The 16,183-nt window shown below is 42.3% G+C and overlaps 1 protein-coding gene across 3 annotated transcripts in view; it reads right to left on the reverse strand.

The window, feature by feature from the left end:
- PKHD1 (PKHD1 ciliary IPT domain containing fibrocystin/polyductin) overlaps nucleotides 1–16,183 on the reverse strand; it is a 1,006,139-nt gene that overhangs the window by 50,734 nt on the left and 939,222 nt on the right. For all 3 annotated transcript variants that reach the window (XM_082249887.1, XM_082249888.1, XM_082249886.1), the window contains exon 63: nucleotides 8,312–8,419. In XM_082249887.1, the coding sequence (XP_082106013.1) occupies nucleotides 8,312–8,419 (108 nt within the window). The remainder of the gene's footprint in view (nucleotides 1–8,311; nucleotides 8,420–16,183) is intronic.

Genomic DNA, 16,183 nt, shown 5'->3' on the forward strand with positions numbered 1-16,183 from the left:
ATATAAACCAGTGCACTGCCGTCTGCTTTGCTGTTCAACAGTGTTTGTTTATTGTTTCCTGTCTGCCGTGTGCTTGATCTACCTTTCTGTGTACCGACTTTGGCTCGTCTCTGACTATTCCTGTTTGCCTGTTACCCTGACCTTTGGCCTGTCCCTTGGTTACCCTCGTCTGCCTGTTACCCCGACCTTGGCTTACCCATCACCATTCTGAGTTTCCCGAGTGGCTGCTTCCCTTCTCTTCCTATGGAGCGTGACCCGGGGGACCCCAGGGGCCGCAACCTGGGCCCAGCGGCAGCCAAGTCCATCCTTACCACTAGAGGCTCTGGTGAACACCTGCTGGGTCTTAGACTCCGCGCCCTGGGGAATCTTGGGCTCAAGTTCCGGTCCATCCGCAGCAGTCTGCTATCGGGTTCACTACCTTGCGCGGCACCCCTGCTTCCAACAGGGTGCAGTTGTCACCTGGCCACAGATGACCTGACACATTGGTGTCAGTGAAAGAAATAGTGCCCCATCATTGGTGTCAGTGGAAAGAATTGTGCTCATTGCTGCTGTCAGTGGAAGGAACAGTGCCCCATGGTTGGTGTCTGTAAAAGAAATAGAGCTCCGTTCTTGGTGTCAGTCCAAGCAATAGTTCCCCATCATTGGTGTCAGTGGGAGGAATAGTGCCCCTTCGTTGGTGTCGGTATGAGGAATAGTTCCCCATTGTTGGTGTCGGTATGAGGAATAGTGCCCCATCATTGGTGTCAGCGGTGGACTTAGAATATGGTGACACATGTACCTATTTTTAACTAGTCCTATAGCCTGCAGCATCCATTACCTAAAGAGCAACGCCAAAACCCACCTCTACATTGCATATCCTTATCAGACACCACTTAGGTGGTTAGTCTTAGTGGGGACTGCAGCCACATACACATTTGTTTTAGACCATAGCGCAGAATTTTACATCTTTTTAATCCTTTCATCAATGCCACCCTATTGCAAATACATTGTATTTCTATAGTATTATTTACTATAAAATAATCAAGTTTACACACTTTTTGCAGGGTACAGGAAGACTTGTACCTGACAGAGGGATATGATTGTGCTGTGTGCATCACTGTGAGCTCTCTGGAAAAAAAAACCTGACAATATTTACAGCTGCCATAAAAGTGTGTCTGGCAGTTGAAAAGGCAAGCAGACACCTTCCTATTGCGACTTCTGTTCAGACCCCCTAAATCTTCATTTTCACACTCCTCCCGGGCAGAGAGGCACAGGCAACTTAACTGTTTTATCATCAGGAAAAAGGATGTTAATAAAGAGGAAAACTGCAATTTATGAGCGTTGTTTATGGCATGCTACGGTTTTACAAGAGAACTCCCCGACACACGCTGGACCCGGCACTCTATAATTTGGTAAGGAAGCCATAAAATTGAACTTGTTGAAATAAACCAGTTTTCAAAGTAACACGGACATAATTGGAAGATTAGACTCATGTGCGGGGTCTGGAACGCTGGCTTGCTGGTCTTCGTTAAGATCAGGGCTTCTAGTTAACATATATAATATTGCAGGAAAAAAGAATTAGTTATACAACAGAATCAAAGGTAGGAAGCAAAGTTGTTTTGGGGGAAAAGCAGAACACAGCTGTTATCGTTACATGCTTAAATGAGTTTTTGTAAGTCGAAAAATATTTCATTTACGGAAGCCGCGCGCCTTGACTTGCGTAAAGTGGAACGCCAGCCAAACAGCTGAAATACACTTCAAAATCCATCTTCATGAATGGTTTTACCCGCTTAGACATTTGGAAATCTGTTCAGCCACTCTAGTGATTCCCACACGTCTTCCACACTATAGCTTGGTAGCACCCTCCTAGAAAGGTGCTATGTAAAAGCTTAGTTTTTGGCTCTGCCTGCTTATTAGGGAGCAGGATTGTTAGTTTTCCTGTTGCATGTGTCCATGTGTGATTCACTTGGTCTGAGGGAGTGTCACCACACTATCCAATAGGGGAGCCTGTTGGACAGTGAAGGAAATCCAGCCAGTGACGCACAGGCATTTGTGGCAGTCCCAGTGGGAGGGAACAACCACAGTGCATCCTGGGAATGATCATAAAAGCCAAGGGCACATGTGACAAGATGTCTTTGGGCGGAGAGCCAGGTCCCAGGAGGAGGGTGACCTGGCTCCTCCTGTCAGCAAGGAAAGTGGCCACAGGCAGTCGGCCTGGTGAGCCAGAGTGTGGTGCTGAGCCAAGAGGTCCAGGATACTGACGGTGGAGTTAAAGGCAGAGCTCACTGAGGAAAAACAGTGTCCGTGAGTACCAGGGAGCCTGCCAGAGGTCTGCCCAGGAAGGGGACCACTCCTGTAGGGTCAGAGGACAAGAGCTAGCACACACGGTCAGTGAGAAAAGTGGGGGCTTAGTTAGACCCTGAAGAGTAATTCACAGAATAGTTCACCCTTCATATCTTCACTTTGGTGAAGCAGCGGCCTTGCCGCACTCAATCTAGTTAGAAGTCCTCAAAACATGTGTATAGTTGTCAAGTTGGAGTATCCCACTCATCCCTTCTCCTATCCAAGTTCCTAAATAAAACACAAAAACCAAATCCCCTGGACTGTTCATTGACTGAGCCAACTGTTAAAGTGCCAATATTTAACAGACTATTGCTATGGGTAACCCAGGGGAATCCAATCTAAGCAGCTCCCATGGGGGCAGTGTTACAGCTTGAAGGATAGTAAAGCTACACTTCAGTTCAAAGGCTTCCTGTGTCACTGGACCACCTCCACCCTACTTAACCACTTAACGACCGCCCACCGCAGATACACTGCAGCAGGCAGCCGCTGCTGGGCAAAGTGACGTATGGGTACGTTACTCGCTCAGCCGCCTGTGGGGGGCGAGCACGCGCCGCCGGAGGTGCGCTCCTGCTCCCCCTCGTTCACAGGCATCCCCGCACAAATGACCAGCAGCTCTGATGTCGGCCACTCGCGATCTCCCGCTGGAGAGGGAGAAAGGCAGACGGCTAATGTAAACACAGCCGTCTGTCATTCTCCCTGGTGTAACTGCAGAGACTGTACGATTCTGCTATGTAGGATCGTATGTCTCTGTGGTTACATCACAAGCCACGCCCCCCACAGTTAGAAACACACACCTAGGGACACACTTAACCCACTGTTTACCAATAAAGTTAACCCCTTCCCTGCCAGTGTAATTTTTACAGTAACAGTGCATATGTATAGCACTGATTACTGTAGTAATGTCACTGGTACCCCCAAAAGTGTCAAAAATTTCAGTCAAGGGTCCGATCTGTCCGCCGCAATTTCGCAGTCCCGCAAAAAAAAAAAATCGCAGATCGCCGCCATTACTAGTTAAAAAAAACAATAAAAAGGACATAAATCTTTCCCGTAGTTAGTAAACGCAATAACTTTTGCGCAAACCAATCAAAATACGATTATTGTGATTTTTTTTACCAAAAATATGTAGCAGAAAACAAATTGGTCTAAAATGTTAAAACATTTTGATTTTTACATTTTTTGGGGGGAATTTCATATAAAAAAATGTGAAAAATATTGTTATTTTTTCAAAATTGTCGCTCTTTTTTTGTTTATAGGGAAAAAAAAGGACGTCAATTTCATTTGGGTACAGCGTCGCATGACCGCGCAATTGTCCGTTAAAGTCACGCAGTGCCAAATCGCAAAATAGGCCCTGGTCTTTGAGCAGCCAAATCCTTAAGTGGTTAACCACTTTACCACCGGAGGATTTTCCTGCTTTACGTCCAGGCCACTTTTTGCGATTCGGCACTGTGCGACTTTAACTGACAATTGCGTGGTCATGCAATGCCGTACCCAAACAAAAGTTATGTCCTTTTTTTCCCACAAACAGAGCTTTCTTTTGGTGGTATTTGATCACCTCTGCGCTTTTAATTTTTTGCGATATTAATAAAAAAAAGCCACAATTTTGAAAAAATAACAATATTTTTCTAATTTGACAGTTAAAAATATCCAATATATTCAATATTTGTCATATATTTAGCCCAAAATGTATTTAGCTACATGTCTTTGACAAAAAATTCTCAATGAGCGTATTTTTCACCGTTTTAGGACCGGAAGATTTTACCCCATTCCTGACCAGGCCATATTTTGCGATTCGGCACTGCGTTATTTTAACGGACAATTGCGCGGTCGAGCGATACTGTACCCAAATTAAATTGACATCCTTTTTTTCCCCACAAATAGAGCTTTCTTTTGGTGGTATTCGATCACCTGTGTGATTTTTACTTTTTTTACTATAAACAAAAAAAGAGCGACAATTTTGAAAAAATAACAATATTTTTCACATTTTTTTATATGAAATTCCCCCCAAAAAATGTAAAAATCAAAATTTTTTAACATTTTAGGCCAATTTGTTTTCTGCTACATATTTTTGTTAAAAAAATCGCAATAAGCCTTTTTTGATTGGTTTGCGCAAAAGTTATCTCAGCTACTAACTACGGGAAATTTGTAATTTTTATTGTTTTTTTTTAACTAGTAATGGCGGCGATCTGCGATTTTTTTTGCGGGACTGCGACATTCGGACAGAGTGGACCCTTGACTGACATTTTTGACACTTTTGGGGGTACCAGTGACATTACTACAGTAATCAGTGCTATAAATATGCACTGTTACTGTAAAAATTACACTGGCAGGGAAGGGGTTAACTTTTATTGGTGATCAAGGGGTTAATGTATGCCTGGTGCTTACTGACGTGTGTGGGGGGAGGTGACTGAGTGACACAGGCACAGATCGCAGGTTCAGCTATGCTGAATCCTGCAATCTGTCCCTGCCTGTCACTTAGGAGATCCGCCCGCTTTGTTTACACAAGCGGGCGGATCTCCACACTCGATCCCCGACGATCGGGGAAGAGCGGCGGTGATCACCGCCTCTCCTCCCCTGGCCCAACTCCCGCTGTGATTGAATACAGTGGGAGCGCGCCGCCCACAAGGGGAGGAGTCCAGCAACGTAGGTCTACGTCGCTGGACAATAGCGAACCACTTTGCCGCAGTAGGCTCAACGTGAGCGATCGGCAAGTGGTTAAGGCTCGTACACACTATAAGAAAATCGGACGATCATTTTCATCCAAAGAATTTTCGTACGATTTTCTTATAGTGTGTACACAACTTTCTACAGACCATTCAGAATTTTCATATGAACATTCTCGAAAAGGACAAACTCCAAAATTTTTCTTGTACGGGAAAAATTAACGATTTTCATTTAATGTGTACCGATTTCGTACGATTTTTGTACAAAAAAAAATCAGAAAAGAGAGACTGAGCATGATCAGAATCAATAAACAACAAAAAAAAGCCTTTGTCCTACGAGAATTTTCGTACGAGTTTTCGCTCGTCGGTTCCGATTTGCTGTGAAACGAGGAAAATCGGATGATCATTCGCCCGACTTTCTTATCGTGTGTACCCCACTTTATTTTACATTCACACTTGAGTCGGATCTAAACAATTTTGGGGTGTTTTTTGTGTGTTTTAAGTGTGATACATGAGCATTTTGGGGATTGGATGGGGCATTTTTTGGTCCCAAAGACATATTATGGGAGTGACTAAAAATGCACATAACACACATTTTTGCACACTCATTTTTGAGGTCAATGGAGCACCATGCTTTAAAAGTATACAATAGTGTCAGTGGTTGAGCTACAGGCGCCTGAATGCGCAAATGTGAACAAGGGCAATTGAAAAGAATGGGATCCCTATAGTTAGGTCCTGTGCTGGGTGAAATGCAGTAGTTAGTAACGCAGCTTTGTGGGGGAGTTTCAGAGTGTGCGGTAATTTACTGTCTGGACCGGAAGGTTTTACCCCCTTAATGACCAGGCCATTTTTTGCGATACAGCACTGCGTTAATTTTACTGACAATTGCGCAGTCATGCGACCCTGTACCCAAATACATTTTCTATCCTTTTATTTCCCCACAAATAGAGCTTTCTTTTGGTGGTGTTTGATCACCTCTGCGGTTTTTTATTTTTTGCCCTATAAATAAAAAAAAGAGCGACAATTCTGACAAAAAAAATCCAATATGTTTTACTTTCTGCTATAAAACACAGCCAATAAAAAAAAATTAAAACATCAATTTTTTTCATCAATTTAGGCAATGTGTGTTCTGCTACATATTTTTGGTAAAAAAAAAAAATTCCAATAAGTGTATATTGGTTGGTTTGGGCAAATGTTAGAGCATCTACATATGATGCAATATTTTTATGGAATTCTTATTTATTGTGGCGGACAAATCGGATATCTAACTGACACTTTTGACACTTTTTGGGGACTAGTGACACTAATACAGTGATCAGTGCTAAACAAAAATGCACTGTCACTATACGAATGACCCTGGCAGGGAAGGGGTTAACATCAGGGGCCAAAGGGTTAGGTATTGTATTGACACCCCCAGTGATTCGCATATGGCAGTGTGAACTGCCTGTGAACTGAGTGCTAAACCTGCTCTCTGCCAAATTCTAACCCTGAATGGGTTAGCGTACATAATGGTATAAAAACACTGCAATTATTGTTCAATAATCTTCCATGAGGTTTACTTGGGAGTTATTTCAATGTATCTCAATAAATATTTGAATTGTATTCAAACTATCCTTCAACAGTTTTCTGGGCATCACTAAAGTCCCCCTTTTCTCCCCTCTTTTGTCCATGTGGTATTCTTTCATGCTAATTTGGAAGGGATGCCAAGGTTTCCCTTATATACAGCCACTTCAATGATGGTTCCTACGCATTCTAACCCTAATCAATCTAACCCTGTAAAGCAAAAATCGCTATACTTACCTATTTTGCAGCATCAGCTGTCAGCGGCGGCTTTAGTGTGGAGGCGGGTGCAGGAGAGGCAGCCGACAACGGAAGCCTCATAGTAACTCTATGGGGGATGTCACTTCCCAGGCATTTCACAGTCGTTGATGGTCCTCTCCTGCACAGATTCATTGGGTCTAGATAGTTTCACACTGGTCCAATACGGAGGCATGATGGACAGCGGGAGGAAACCTGACCAATGGGTACACAGGCTTTGGTACAGTCCCGGTGATTGGCAGAGATCGACTGTCTCGGTGCATTATGGGATACTGTATAAAAGCCAGGAGCACATGTGCTGCATGGTCTTTGGCTGGAGAGCAAAGTCCCAGAGGGAGGGTGGCGGCTGCCTCCTCCTCTATAGCAGTGGCAATTGGCATCAGGAGGTTGTCCTGAGGGCCAGGGGAACCGAGCTGAACCCAGAGGTCCAGGAGCTGACTGAGTGGGGAGACACTGGAGACCCTATAAAAACAGTATCGTGAGTACAGGGGATCGAGTCAAGGGGCCTGATCTGAGGGGGTTCACCCCAAACATAGGATAGTCAGTGGACAGGTGTCAGCAGTCCAGAAATGGGATAATAATGAGAGTGTCCTGAAGAGAAATGTAGTTCACCAAGTCTTCTGGCAAGAGACTTAAACTCAAATCTGAATCAGCAGCCTGGCTGCATCATCAGATAGGAGTCCTCGTAACTTGTGAATAGTTAATTTGTAGTATCCCACTATTCCCTTCTCCCATCCCTACTTAAAATATAGCACCAAAAACAACTACATACCCCTGGACTGAACATTGACTAAGCCAAGAAGTAAAGTGTGAAATTGTGAATACCAGTGTTGAGAGCGGTAACCCAGGGGGACCCAAAAGTGTAATATCCAGCAGTCCTCAAAGGGGCAATGCTACAAATGTATATTTGTATGTAAACATTTTGTGTTCTGATTTTGATAGCACCAGGAAAGTTCCATATACCTTGTATTTTTGGTCTTGACTACACTAAAGGATGAGGAGCCATTGTATACCTGTCAATATACCTGTATGAATATGTTAGATTATATACTTATCTTGTTGCACATGGCATGAAGCTATCATCTTTTCGGCAAGATTCCTGTGGAATGCAGAGCAGCCCAAATCTCATAAGAATATAAACTAGTCCAGTGCAAGAGCATCTTCTTGTAAGATCTGGGCTGTTCTGTATTTCTCAGGATCCCACCGGAAGGAGTGTGGGCTCATTCTTGCCAAGGTGCCACTGGTGGAAGATGAGGCTGAGGTAAGTATACATGATTTAAATTTTTTTGTTTTTGGAGCACTACCATGCAGTGATTTTTTACAGGTGGAGGGGACATCGACTATTTTACTGCAAGGTCTGCTTTAAGCAGCTTTATCTTTGTATGGCTTACTGGTAATATAGCTATTAATGCATATAGTAGTAAATTGCTCCCAAAGCTAGCCACAAGGCATGGTCTGTTCAGAAATGACTATAAGTAAAGGAAAGAAACAGCAAAGGTATGGAGAAATACCTGGTGGTGATGTCACATTAAATATCAGGCACCAGTTGGATCCAGAACTTGAGATTGCCAGGTTGGAGAAGTTAGCCCATCCATCTTGTATCACCACCGTGGTGTTTCCTGGAAAGCCAAACATGTCTCAAGTTTAGAGCAGTAGTTGAATGTAAATTTTCAGATGCCAACAAGTATAAAGACAGGAGGCCAGGTACACCAGAAATACCTATACTAAGCAAGACATAAGGTTAACTATACTGTATTTGATAAAATACAGTATTACATTTAATACAGCTCAGCATTTAAAAACATAAAGCAAAACTTCAGATTTTGATTTAAAACACCACCTGTCACACACCCCTGCCAAATAAACAGGATTTGTACCTTAGAGGGTAAGTTTACTTTCAGAGAAGACAATCTGTACATATACTAAAAACAATTTTAATATTTCTGTGCTGTGTGTTAGAATTAGGCAGCTAACACTAAAGTGGTGCACCCAATAAATAAAGTAATACAAGAATAAAAACAGTGTAGTGCACTAGATAAGTACAAATAAATGCTCATATAAAGTCCAAGCAATTAGGTGTCCAAAACGAAGATCTTAAGGGCTCTTTCACACGGAGCGGACCGCATTGCGATCCGCTCCGGCACTTTTTTTTTTTTTTTTAACGGAGCGGATTACATTTGTGTCATCCGCTCCGTATGTCCGCATATCATCCCATCCGTTTGCGGATGATATACGGACATAATGTATGTCTATGGGCATTGCGGATGTCAGCGGATGACACCGCTGACATCCGATTTTGCATCCGTTCCGTTTTTTACACGGAAAAAAAATAGGGTTCTGTTCCGTTCCAAAAAATGGAACAGAACTGAAAGGACGAAAATTGGATGTCAGCGGATGGTCATCCGCTGACATCCGCAATGTCATTGACATACATTATGTCTGTATATCATCCGCAAAAAAAATAGGATGATATACGGACATGCGGAACGCCCGTGTGAAAGGGCCCTAAATGTGATAATTATAACTTTAAGGTGCAGTAGTATATGTGACAATAATCACTTCAAGGTGCAGTAATGTATATCACTCATGAGTCACCACCATCACCAGATAAGTTGGACACTCACCAGATGGTATGGCTACCATTACAGTAGCTGGAATGCCTTAAACGTACATGACCTGGATATCGGATGGAAGAAAGACCTCCGCTGAATTACCACACAAGTATCCAACTGGGAAATGAAGCAGCTCAGCCAGAGCCAGAAGGTACAATCATATGTAGTACATTTATTTAAAACAACCATAAAACCAGCACCGCTAGACCACCAGTGATGTTATACAGCTTTTTAATTTATTTTACCTGAACTTTGGAGAAATAAAGATTATTCTTTAAACCTTATTACACTATTTGGAGCCTTCTTTCTCCCCTACATGGTTTGACCGATCGAGTACCCTGGAGTTTAGAGGAGTTCCAGCAATCCGGAGGATCACACAGAGGGGAAAAATCTCTTAAGCCCAGTGGGCTCTGCAAGCGCGAATGGTTCTAGTGCCATACGGCATATAGAACCCAACCTATTTGGCAAGTGATTCATTTCCCCTATTTACCAGGAATTGTTTGTCACGGCAAGAGCATTTGCACTTTTGGAATTGAGGATATATTTGCCATCAATGACACCCTACTTTGTATTAATCTGGAGCACAGAAGTAACTTTATATATTTTGGACAATTTTTTCTGGCTATTTACATATATATTTCTTATCGATTTCCATTTTTACATATATAAATTGGTTGTGTTTTTATCTATTTGTGTTTTTACCTATTTATGCTTATTCATTTTGCACTGACTTGAATAATTAATTGATGGAGTTTCTACCCTGATGGCTTTTTGATAATTGATTTTTGAGATTTGTTATATATTTTACACTGGTAATACACATACCAAACAGATATACCGGCATCTATAGTTCATAGCAAACACTGTATTTGACCTCTTATGAGATCATATATATAAATCCGAAATATACAAAATAAATTATGAAAACGAATCATTCAAATATAATGAATATGACAAAACAAAATTATTAACTTAAACGAATACGAAACAAAATTAATTTATCTTTTGTGCACATCTCGATATACTTTAAAGTCCCGCTATGAGTAACTGTCAGCAATCCGAGCAGCATAAGCAAACCATCACCTACTGAATTCCTTATCGTTTACAGTATTTGTTCTTCTGTATCTTTGTACATATACATCTCTTCAAGTTTCTAACCACCTGCAGATACACGCAGCCATCAATCCTTTTTACTCTGTGGTCTGTACTCTATATGCCCACTGGCCTCCTCCTCGTCCTTTCAATGGCTGACCACAGGTATGACTATACCCATATAAGATGATTGGCTGGATCTGTTTATATTTATCACATCAATGGGTGACACACAGGACTCTGAAGTCTGAAAATTCACACTTCTCATTTTGCACAATTACAAAGTAACAACAATAGATGTATGGGTCAATTACTTAATTGAACAGTTCTTATTTTGCTTGAATGCTTTGCTGTTACCTGTAGTCCAATAAAGAAAAACAATTTATTAGCCTGAAATAATCTCTTGTAGACACAAATTTTTTTCTGAGTGAAGGAAGCAGAATTGTCACAACAGCCAAAAAAATTAAACATTCACTATCTATTGGCAGTCCAATGGTTTTGGTACTTTTTGAGCCACTAACATACAGTAGAATAATGTAGATCAGGTCTTCAGTTTTTCTCTATTTGAATTTATGTTCTAGGTCTGCATTTTTGAAAGTATTAGGATAAGAAACAGAAAAGCAGCTAGTATTTTAAGAAGGAGGTAATCGATGGCAGCCATAATATTTCTCTCAGTAAAGATTTATTTTAAGAGTAAACTGTAACTATTTTTTTAACTGTATAAACTAATATTTTAAGGCATTATATTCGTGTAAAATCTTTTTTACAAATAAATGTTTAATGCAGGGTGGTTTGTCTGTGCAGTGCATGCTGGACTGTCGACTAATGGGCCATACACACTATACAATTGTCTTTAGATTTTTTCCTTTAGATTTACCAAAACCCTATAATATGAGGTAAAATCTAAACATTTTCAATTTGTATGCAATCAGGTAGGCCCTTGCACTACATAGTTCAAGGTAAATCTAAAGGAAAACCTAACAACAAAAGTTGTATAGTGTGTATCCAGCTTTAGAAAGCCATAGAACTAGCTCTGCACTTGTTGACTTCTTCAGAAGATGGAAGATCCAGAGAGCACCAATGGAGTATAGGAGGAGGGGCTGTGTGTATAACTTAAAAGCTTGCTATTAGGTATGTACCAGACCTTTATATATAAGATAAACGCTATACATTTCCATCAATTTACGGGCCTTGCAGACCCTCATTTAAAATACTAAGGGCTCATTTACACTTGCTTCAAAACAGGACCTTTTAAACAAGTTTTTTTAAAGCTCTCTTAACACCAGTCAAAGCTCTTGTCACTAGATACAATGGTTAGCTTACAGTCCTGTTTACACTTTGTGTTTGCTTGTCTTTGCTTTTCCTTTGCTGCAAAAATTATACCCCATGTAGCTTTAGTGTTGCTTCAAGGCATCTTCAAAGCCTCCATAGAAGTCTATGACAAAACTTGCTTGAAGCACCTGAAGCATTCGAGAGGCTTTAATTCAGCTTTAGCTTCGTTTTGTTTTTGGAGAAATTGCAGGTATGAGATATCTACACACACACACACACACCCACACACACACACACACACACACACACAGGGTCTCTGCCAAGTTTCAACAAAGCCTCAAAACAGCATCAATGAAGCATCACTGAAGCTTCACCAAAGCATCACCAAAGCTTAAACGAAGCACCACTGAAGCTTCATAGAAGCATAAAAAACACATCATAAAAGCATGTTTAAGCGGCAGTTGCTATAATGAGTGTTGAAGCCGAAGCAAGTGTAAATGAGCCCTAATAGTAATTTGGATGTGATTGCTGTGATTGAACATAGGAGATGTTGCAAGCAACTATTGCAACTTCAGAGAGTTTGCCACAGATTCAACCCAATCTTAAGCTTTAGTCAGGGCATCTGCCAAGCTTCAACAAAGCCTTAAAAGAGCACACCAAAGCATCACTGAAGCTTCACCAAAGCATCACCAAAGCTTAATTGAAGGACCACTGAAGCTTCATAGAAGCACCAAAAACACATCATAAAAGCATGTTGAAGCGGTAGTCGCTTTAATATGTGTTGAAGCCAGAGCAAGTATAAATGAGCCGTAATAAATAATTCAGATTTGATTGCTGTGACCAAACAGGAGATGTTGTAACTCTGGCAACTTCAGAGAATTTGTCACAGATTCAACCCCATCTCAAGCTTTAGCTAACCTTAGGTGCCCCTGGCCAAATCCTGACATCCCCAAAATCCTCAGTGCAACTCTCATCTAGTAAGAGCCATTTACAATCACATACAGACCATGGCTAAATGTCCAGCAACTCCCCATGGTGTCACCCAAGGCACCAAAACATTAATATTTCTCTTTAAGTACAACTACAGTATATCACATGACGCCAGCCTGCACTGTTCCTGATGAACTCCCTGTATCATTTCAGGACACGGGTCGTCTTTACTGCCAACAGTACATGCTCTACACACCTGAGACCAAAGCTAACATACCTGGAAAGAAAACCTGTAACCCTCAAAGTAACAAATAAAAACATAGCCAAACACTGTTGTTAGCAAGTAAAACACATTCAAATTAAACTGTTTTTAGGTAAAAACTATTTGCAAATGTACAGTATCTCACAAAAGTGAGTACACCCCTCAATATTTTTGTAAATATTTTTTTTATATCTTTTCATGTGACAACACTGAAAAAATTACACTTTGCTACAATGTAAAGTAGTGAGTGTACAGCTTGTATAACAGTGTAAATTTGCTGTCCCCTCAAAAAAAAACTCAACACACAGCCATTAATGTCTAAACTGCTGGCAACAAAACTGAGTACACCCCTAAGTGAAAATGTCCAAATTGGGCCCAATTAGCCATTTTCCCTCCCCAGTGTCATGTGACTGGTTAGTGTTACAAGGTCTCAAGTGTAAATGGAAAGTAGGTGTGTTAAATTTGGTGTTATCTCTCTCACTCTATCATACTGGTCACTGGAAGTTAAACATGGCACCTCACAGCAAAGAACTCTCTAAAGCATGGGTGTCCAACCTTTTGGTTTCACTGGGCCACATTGAGTGTAGAGAAATTTTCTCGGCCGCATATAAAATATAAACTATAGTTAACCACTTTAGCCCCGGAAGATTTTACCCCCTTCCTGACCAGGGGGTCTTTTGCGATTTTTTTACTGCGTGACTTTAACGGACAATTGCGCGGTCGTGCGACGATGTACCTAAACTAATTTGACTTCCTTTTTTTCCCACAAACAGAGCTTTCTTTTGGTGGTATTTGATCACCTGTGTGATTTTTTGATCATGCGCTATAAACAAAAAAAGAGCGTAAATTTTGCAAAAATAACAATATTTTTCACATTTTTTTATATGAAATTCCCCCCCAAAAAAAAATGCAAAAATCAAAATGTTTTAACATTTTCGGCCAATTTGTTTTATGCTACATATGTTTGGTAAAAAAATCGCAAAAAGCGTATTTTGATTGGTTTGCGCAAAAGTTATCGCGTTTACTAACAAAAGGAAAGATTTTTGTCATTTTTGGTGTTTTTTTTTTTAACGAGTAATGGCGGAGAAGTGCGATTTTTTTTGCGGGACTGCGACATTGCGGCGGACAGATCGGACCCTTGACTGACATTTTTGACACTTTTGGGGTTACCAGTGACATTACTGCAGTAATCAGTGTTATACATATGCGCTGTTACTGTAAAAATGACACTGGCAGGGAAGGGGTTAACTGTATTGGAGAGGGAGGGGTTAAGTGTGTCCTAGGAGCGTATTTCTAACTGTGATGGGACATGACTACTAGTGTAAAAACAGAGATCAACGGTCCTACATAGTAGAACCGTCTGATCTCCATTTTTACACAGGGGAGAATGACAGGCGGCTTGTTTACATTAGCTGCCTGCCTTTCTCCCTTCCCGGCGAACGATCGCGAGGGACCGGCGGACATCGGGTCCACCGGTCACATGCACTGACTTGTTAGGGAACGAGCCGGGGCAGGCGCGCACCTCAGCGGGCGCGCGCTCGCCCGCTATTGGCTCACAAGCCAGTGACAGGTTAGTGACGTACCGGTACGTCACTTTGCCTGGCCGGGGCTGACCGCCGCAGTATATGTACTTGCGGCGGTCGGCAAGTGGTTAAGATATATAAGTAATAAAACGCAGCTGTGCCCTTCCCGCGTTGCTCCCCCCCCAAGCACTAATTTAACACAACTAGAGGATGATCCCTTTTGAGGCAGCCTCTGCCTACAGTTAGTTGGAAGCCGCTGTGGCCGTGCCCTCGACCCGACTTCCTTCTTCCCCATCAAAAAAAAATAAAAATGTCAGGGGGCAGTGGGCCGCATCGCCTGGGGTTCTGGGCCGCATGCGGCCCCCGGGCCGCAGGTTGGACATGCCTGCTCTAAAGGATATGAAAAAAAAATGTTGCTCTACATAAAGATGGCCTAGGCCAGGGATTCAAAAAACTATGGCCCTGCAGCTGTTGCAGAACTACACATCCCATGAGGCATTGTAAAAATCTGACATTCACATACATGACTAGGCATGATGGGAATTGTAGTTCCTGAACAACTGGAGGGCCATAGCTTGGGAATCCCTGGCCTAGGATATAAGAAGATTGCCAAGACCCTGAAACTGAGCTGCAGCACCGTGGCCAAGACCATAACACAGGCCTTGCCATGGTCGACCAAAGGAGTTGAACACGTTCTCAGCGTCATAGCCAGAGGTTGTCTTTGGGAAATAGACGCATGAGTGCTGCCAGCATTGCTGCAGAGGTTGAAGGGGTGGGGGGGTCAGCCTGTCAGTGCTCAGACCATACGCAACACACTGCATCAAAATGGTCTGCATGGCTCTCATCCCAGAAGGAAGCCTTTTCTAAAGATGATGCACAAAAATGTCCGCAAACAGTTTTCTGGAACCATGAACCATGTCCTGTGGTCTGATGAGACCAAGATAAACTTATTTGGTTCGGATGGTGTCAAGTGTGTGTGGTGGCAACCAGTTGAGGAGTACAAAGACAAGTGTGTCTTGTCTACAGTCAAGCATGATAGTGGGAGTGTCATGGTCTGGGGCTGCATGAGCGCTGCCGGCACTGGGGAGCTACAGGTCATTGATCTGAGGTAACCATGAATGCCTAGTTGTACTGTGACATACTAAAGCAGAGGATGATCCCCTCCCTTCGGAGACTGGGCCGCAGGGCAGTATTCCAGCATAATGACCCCAAACACACCTACAAGATGACCACTACCTTGCTAAAGAAGCTGAGGGCAAAGGTGATGGACTGGCCAAGCATGTCTCCAGACCTAAACCCTATTGAGCATCTGTGGGTGTAACGGATCTTTGTACCCCAGCTGGGCACATCCGCCGAAACTGTGTCTCCTGTCCTCCAAACGCACCCACAGCCTATGGAGAAGCCATACCCAGCCCGTAACCCCTCAATCACGAGACAATCCACACAGGTGTTGAGGGTTAACCATGCAGAGCTTAAACTGTTTATTACATTCCAAGACATACAGTTTTACATACAGTTAGGGAAACTCCCCTTAGCCTTGCCACAGAAGGGTGGAAGGGAACATAGACCAACCAATGAGAACTGAACATTTGTACATTTGAAACAGGCAGTCTTAATACACACCCCCTGCAGAAAGATGTCTCCAACTCAGACCATTGTCTGTCAGGAATCCACACACTTAGACACAGAAAC

This window comes from Pelophylax lessonae, assembly GCF_965119305.1.
Source record: "Pelophylax lessonae genome assembly, chromosome: 3".
NCBI classification, from domain to species: Eukaryota; Metazoa; Chordata; class Amphibia; order Anura; family Ranidae; genus Pelophylax; species Pelophylax lessonae.